This window comes from Cicer arietinum, chromosome 7, assembly GCF_000331145.2.
Source record: "Cicer arietinum cultivar CDC Frontier isolate Library 1 chromosome 7, Cicar.CDCFrontier_v2.0, whole genome shotgun sequence".
Classification (NCBI taxonomy): Eukaryota; Viridiplantae; Streptophyta; class Magnoliopsida; order Fabales; family Fabaceae; genus Cicer; species Cicer arietinum.
Window position 1 is genome coordinate 22,086,486 of NC_021166.2, and position 7,063 is coordinate 22,093,548.

The 7,063-nt window shown below is 30.9% G+C and overlaps 2 protein-coding genes across 2 annotated transcripts in view; both read left to right on the forward strand.

Annotated features, from left to right (window-relative positions):
* LOC101515488 (protein CRABS CLAW-like) overlaps positions 1–1,562 on the forward strand; it is a 3,453-nt gene extending 1,891 nt beyond the window's left edge. Inside the window, exons 3-7 of the mRNA XM_004509696.4 lie at positions 699–804; positions 886–934; positions 1,012–1,087; positions 1,195–1,252; positions 1,341–1,562. Coding sequence (XP_004509753.1) covers positions 699–804; positions 886–934; positions 1,012–1,087; positions 1,195–1,252; positions 1,341–1,342 — 291 coding nt within the window. The 3' untranslated portion in view covers positions 1,343–1,562. The remainder of the gene's footprint in view (positions 1–698; positions 805–885; positions 935–1,011; positions 1,088–1,194; positions 1,253–1,340) is intronic.
* A 3,928-nt stretch (positions 1,563–5,490) lies between these two features.
* On the forward strand, positions 5,491–6,183 carry LOC105852510 (uncharacterized). Its single transcript, XM_012718405.1, has 2 exons — positions 5,491–5,601; positions 5,788–6,183. The coding sequence occupies exons 1-2, from the start codon at positions 5,491–5,493 to the stop codon at positions 6,181–6,183; spliced, it is 507 nt and encodes a 168-aa protein (XP_012573859.1).
* Positions 6,184–7,063: the final 880 nt, after the last annotated feature.

The window sequence follows — 7,063 nt, forward strand, 5'->3', positions numbered from 1 at the left end:
AAAGAGTGTAAAAAAATGAGAAGTTAAAAAAATTGAAGGATTAATTAAAATAAAAAAATTGTATTTTCAAGTTGATTGAAAGATGACAAAATTAGATGTGAGATGTGCATGGTAGAATATTCAAGTTCAAATCTTACCTTGGCTTAGAACTATAGGCTTTATACCCAAAATCTAATTAAGAATATAATTATTATTGAAAGTTTTACCCCAACCCCATAATCATCCTAAAATTTCAATTTCCCCCTTTCTAGAAAAAATTAAAAAAATTTTGTATGCCTCCTAATGTCAAATATGTTCTTCTATAAAACTCAAATTTATATTTTTTTTTAAAAATTAATTTAAACTTTTTTAGTCAGCACGATTAAAATTTGTCGAAATACAAGTGTTTTTTAGAATAACATAAAAATTTGAATTTTCTAAAATATTTTTAGATCACATTTATGTTTGGTAAATATTTTTATAAGAAAAAAAAATAGTTTCAGAAATCATAAAATATTTGAGTCATGTAATTTTTGTTTTTAAAAACAGGGGTAAATTTTGTATTTTGTGGAAAGTGTGAGGGTTGGGGATAATGGGTAAAATTTTCTCAAATATTTAGTGTAACTAGTATAGGTATCTTTCTTTGAGATTCATAGTAGAATATTTTTGATAAGAAAAGTAGTAATAGCAAGCATTAATTAGTTTGCTTTGAAGAGCAGAGGTTTTACAGTGATTTGAAAAAAGGCCAAGCATCATCTTCATCATCCTCAACAACCACTTCTGGAGAGCCCGTGTCCCCTAAAGCTGCACCCTTTGTTGTCAAACGTAAGTTCTTACCACATATCAACAAACCCATTTTAAAACTTTCTCCTTTTTTCTTTCATTTTCATTATTACATTTTTGCAGCACCTGAGAAGAAGCATAGGCTCCCATCTGCTTACAATCGTTTCATGAAGTAAGTACAATGTATTCTTTTTTTTCTTTTTTTTATTAACTATTAAGTTTTTAAATTTGATTTGACATGTATACCAGAGAGGAGATACAGCGCATAAAAGCAGCAAACCCTGAAATCCCACATCGAGAAGCTTTCAGTGCTGCAGCAAAAAATGTAACACTTTTTATTCCTTTATTCAAATGCGCATGCTTTATAGAATTTCTTTATACTCATCATAAGAATAAATGTTTCCTAATTTGTTGACCAAAATTATGTCACAGTGGGCTAGGTACATTCCCAATTCGCCAACTTGTTCGGTTTCTGGAACTAAAAAAATATGTAAGAATTTGTTTTCATCATTATGATTGTCATCATCATAGTCATTTGCCTCTGTTTTGCATCTTAAGTAATTGATTCATGTATGCAGGAATGAAGGAGTTGTGGAAGTGGAGATTAATTGGGAGAGAATATTGGAGCAAGTCGATTAGATGTTACATTAATCTAAGTTAATATTATTATATATAAACCCTATATATGTAGTATGTTCTCATGTATCCTATCCTTTACTTCTTGAGAAATGAAGAACAAACATTTGATTTGGCATAATTATCACTTTGGTATAATCAAATATAAACAAGGTTCCTACTTTGATTTGATATTTTGTTAGTAGTTTTTGAAGTAAGTTAGTTGGTTAATATTGTTAAGATGAAATATTTTGTTAGTAGTTTAACAAATTAGTTAGTTGGTTAGGTTTAGTTAGTGTTAGAACAACAACAACAACTGATCTTCAAAGATTAAATAAATTGAAATTACAAAACAAGAACGCAAGATGTTTGATAACGAAATTTGGTCAATGATGTCTATGTCTTCAATACAAATAAGTTTTAGTTCTTCTATTTTAGATTGATGAGTTATGGTTTATAGAATATACATTATATTTAAATGCTAATGTTTATATTACGACAATACTTCTGAATGGTACTCCAGAAAACTTTGCCTCTCACACACCCGGTCGCCCCTCCCCCCAAAATAACCAACTTAGTTATAATTGCCTATGAACCATATTCAATAGTTAGTAAATTGATTAAATTAGAATTGTCCTCTATAGATAGAGCTCTTCTATTTTTTATTTTGATATTTTTTATAATCATTCAATGTGAAATCTTATAAGGAGCTTTTTTTTAATCAGATTCTCAAACTTATTTTTAATATAGGATACATGTTCTATGATTTCTCACCCTCACATTTAGGAACATTTTGTATGAAGAAGTTAGTTTGCAAAGTAAATCAATGGAAATAATAGACACTGTTTTTAGAAGTAGAATCCATTTCGTATAAAAAGCCAAGTATGTAGGAGTAAAGTCATAGAGGTCGGGCACTTCAAATTTTAATTTTTTGGTACACTAGAAAGGTAAAGTCGATAAATGAATTGGATATAATTGTTATTATAGAAATACTAATATTGTAGATGTAAAAAAGATAGATGATAAGATTATACCATAAGATTTTGTAGTGTAACAAAACACTTTTAATGTGATTAATGATTAGTGTTATACACTTCACTTAGAGTTAGAAGAATACTTTAAGGTAAAATTTAGGAAATACCATTATGAGAAATGTTATGTTCTAGTGGATAATCAAATTAGTTAGTTGTATAAATAAAAAAAGTTTTCTTTGTGTCATTGCTTTGATATTGCATTTACATTAAATCTTGTTTTATTTATTTACGTGTTTATTTTGCTTTACACCATCAGTGTGAGTGAGTTATTTGTTTAAATGATGGAGTAGATCTAAAAGAGATCCAACTTTCTTGTAAATTTATTTAAAATTGGAATCTTTTGGATGAACTTAACCAAATTTTGTCGAGGAAGCAACCCCAAATATTTTTACCTTGAATTGGTTAAACATGCAAACTTTCTTATTTTTAATGCAAGATTAGATCCATTAAGAAGTGGCCTATGGTTGAGTGACATAGCACATCTTCATTTATCGGTCATATGTATATAAGAAACTTGAAAGAAGGAAATCTAAAATTAGAGAAATTGTACCTTGCACCTCCCCACCTATTCTTCTCACCCCTCCATTTGAGATAAAAAGACTATATTGCCCTTTTTTACATTTTATGAAACAATTAAAAAAATTTACCACTCCATTCCACACACCCCCCATTCGAAAATTACAGAGTATACCATATGAATAGAAAATTTTAAACATTCGAAACAATAAAAAGTAAGACTTGTTGACATTTTCAAAACTTTGGTTAAACATGAAAGTTTCAAAACTTCAATTTCCAGAAAACTTCGAAAATTTGGTTAAACATGAAAGTTTTGAAATCAAATATTCCAGGACTGTATGTGTATTTCGAAACTTTGGATGAAGTTGAAATATTCGAAACACAATTTTCCAGAATTCATACAAAATTTTGAATGTTTGGATGAATTCTAAATCTTCGAAACAAGATTTTTCCAGAATTTATCAAAACCTTCGAAAGTTTTGTTGAACTTGAAATATTCGAAACACAACATTCGAACCTTTCAAATATTCAAAATGCAAAATTTTTGAAAGTTTCATTTTTCCGAACCATCAATTTCGGAAGTTTCATTTGCTGGGAAAGTTACGAAATGTACAATTTTTTTACAATAATTAAAATTTTATTTTAAAAAATAGATTTAAAATATTATTATTAATTAAATTTATTAGTCTTTTTTGAAATTAAGTATGAGTGGAGTTGAGGTTCCTACTTCAACAACGATTATCGATTCTACAGAAAAATTCACCACTGATCAGGTATTATTACTAATAATCCACCACCGATCAAATTCTGATTATATATATATATATATATATATTTGATGTTATATTTGAAACATATGTTATAGGTATTTCCCTCTCGAGAAGCTGTATTTGAATGGGCAAAACATATTGGAAGGAAAAATGAAATTTTAATTGTTACCATTCGATCAGACAAAGCAATCGGAAAGAGGGGAAGAAAAGACAAATTAATTTTGGGATGCGAAAGAGGTGGAAAATATAAATCAAAATCAAAATCAACAGTAACTTGTTCTCACAAGGTAAACTGTCCGTTTACCCTCAGATGTGTACCATTTAGCATCGGTGAAGGATGAAAAATTAGTGTTTGTTGTGGAACACACAATCATGATCTACTTGATACTGTAACCAGTCATTCTTATTTGGGGCGTTTAAATGAAGAAGAGAGGAAATTTGTCAATGACATGACAAAGTATAAGCTTGCACCCAGATTCATTCTAAATGCTTTGAAAGAGAGAACTAAAGCTAATCTCACAATTCCAAGTCAAATATATAAAGCAAGGAGTACTTATCGATCATCATTGAGAGGTTCGTACACAGAAATGCTGCATTTGTTGAAGTTAATACAACAAGAAAATTATGTGCATTGGACAAGAAGACGAGAGAATTCTGATGTTTTGAGAGATATATTTTGGACGTATACTGATTGTATAAAATTGTTAAACACGTTTCATTTTATTTTGATATGTGATAGCACATACAAATCAAATAGATATCAGTTACCACTACTTGAAATTGTCAATGTCACATCTACTAGTTTGACATTTTTGGTTGGGTTTGCTTATTTGGAATAAGAGCGACAAGATAACTTCAAATATGAGACTTTAATTTCTAAAGTTATTGTGACTGATAGAGATCTTGCCATGATGAATGCGATTAATGTTGTGTTTCCTACTTCAACACATTTGCTATGTCGTTTTCATATTTAAAAAAATATTGGGGCAAGATGCAAACAATATGTGAAAAAGGATAGACAAGAAGAAGTAATGGATTTATGGAAAAAAAAATGTATATTCGACTAGTGTGGAGGAGTATGATCATCACTTGCAACATTTTGAGCTAGTGTGTGCCGATATTATTCTTTTTGTTGATTATGTGAAAGATTCATGGTTAACACCTTACAAAGAAAGATTTGTCAATGTTTGGACCAATAGAGTGATGCATTTGGAGAACACAACATCTAACATGTATTTTTAAATTTGTGTTATGATTTGGTTTGATTTGTTTTGTTTTAGAAAATATGAGTTACTAGTTTTCGTGATTTATTTTAATTTGTATTATTTAATTTATTTGTAGAGTTGAGTCTGCTCATTGGAGATTGAAAAACATGCTGCAAACTAGTTTTGGTGATTTGTATAAAAGTTGGGATGCTGAGAATATGATGTTGAAGAACCAAATATGTATCATTCAATTTTCTTTTCAGAAAACCATCAAGGATGTTGAGCACGAGAATAATTCACCATTTTTTTGAAGTCTACATCACTGTGTATCAAGGAAATGTTTTAAAAAAATTGACAAACAGTTGCAGAGGGTGAAGATTGTAAGAACTGATAAAACAAAATGTGGGTTCTCAATCAGAACAACTCATGAATTACCATGTGCTTGTGAGTTGGCAAAGTTGCAGATATCTGACAATGTTATCCCTTTAGATAGCATTCATGTTTTTTTGGAGAAATTTAAGCATTGACCATGAATTGAAGGATGAATAATCTTTATCAGAATATGACTTTTCAGAAGAGGTGGAAACAATGAAAGCCTACATGAGAAAACAATATATTGTTGGTCAAAGGATATTCAGGGAAAAGGTGCGTGAACTTGTATTTCCACATACAACATCAATACTTGCACCACATGAGAAGGTGAGAACCAAGGGAGCTAGTAAAAGGAAAAAATATTTTGATACTCCTCGTGATCCTTCATATTGGGAGTATGTTGATGCCTCTCAACAATCTGCAAAGCAACTATCTCAACGTTCTGCAAATCAATCAGCACAGTGTTCTGCAAGGCAATCATATAACATACATTTTCCTAGTTTTATACATCAGTATATTGTGGAGATAATAGATGTTGTGCCTGATGGAAATTGTGGGTTTCACACAATTGCAGCATTGTTAGATTGGACTGAAGAATCTTGGCCTTTAGTTCGAACACAATTGGATAAAGAGATCCATCTACATCAGGACCTTTATGCCAATGTGTTCGATGATAGTATTGAATTAGTGCGGAACTCGTTGAAAATTTCAGGATTGGGTGGTCACGGAAAAGATAAGTGGATGACTATACCAGACTTGTGTTACGTGATAGCAACACTATATAATGTCATATTGGTGTCGTTGTCTCGTAATCTGAATATGCTATTCTTTCCTCTAAACAAAGCACCATCCAAAGAGTCTTCTCTTATCAATTTACTAGCAATTGGATTCGTAAATGAAAATCGTTAGGTACATGTAAAATTTATGATTGGTAGTATTGTTTAATAAATTAATGTTTAATATTTTGTTCTTCAGATAAATTAATTTTTAATATTTTCTTGTTCAGATCAAAATGAAGTCTGATTGTCATTTGCCACCTACCTCACAAAAATGGCGAGACTTTTGTAGTGAATGTGCAAAGACATGGGAAATAGCTTACGCAGGACGAAAGAAGCATTGGGAACACATTGATCCATCATTTATCAAATCATCTTGTATTTCATTAACTGAAGAAATTTATGTTTGAACATTTTATTATTTTATTATTTTATCATTTATGTTTTATCATTTATCTTTTTATCATTGTCGTTTTATCATTTATCATTTACGTTTTAACTCAATAAAAAATCATAAATAACAAAAAATTAAACACAATAACTCAATCTTACATAACACAATAACTAATCATCATACAAGCGGCATAATTCACTTAATATGTCATGAGTCTCACTAAATGGAGCTACCATATCTAAGGCCCTACGTGCAAGCTCAGTTGCTCTACGGTTTATACGGTCTCTACCAGCATGTACAAAAGATGATGGACTAGCATGTGCAGCTGCAGTAGGTGGACTCGAAGGTGCAGCAGTAGGTGGAGGGAGTATCAAAGGATGTGATACATTTAAGTACCATGCATAGTAATCTGCAGTGATCTCTCCAGGAAAAATGGCAACAGGATATAGGCTCTGAAAGGCAGCTACAGATGATCTCATAGTGGACTGTCACTCCCAATCTATACTGTTCGGCACCCGAGGAACGTCACGCGGAATGCACTGAATACGACCAAACTGTCGAAGACATCGCTCTGGCAGATACGGGACTGAGGCTCCACCAAATCGAAGGTATCCGGAGA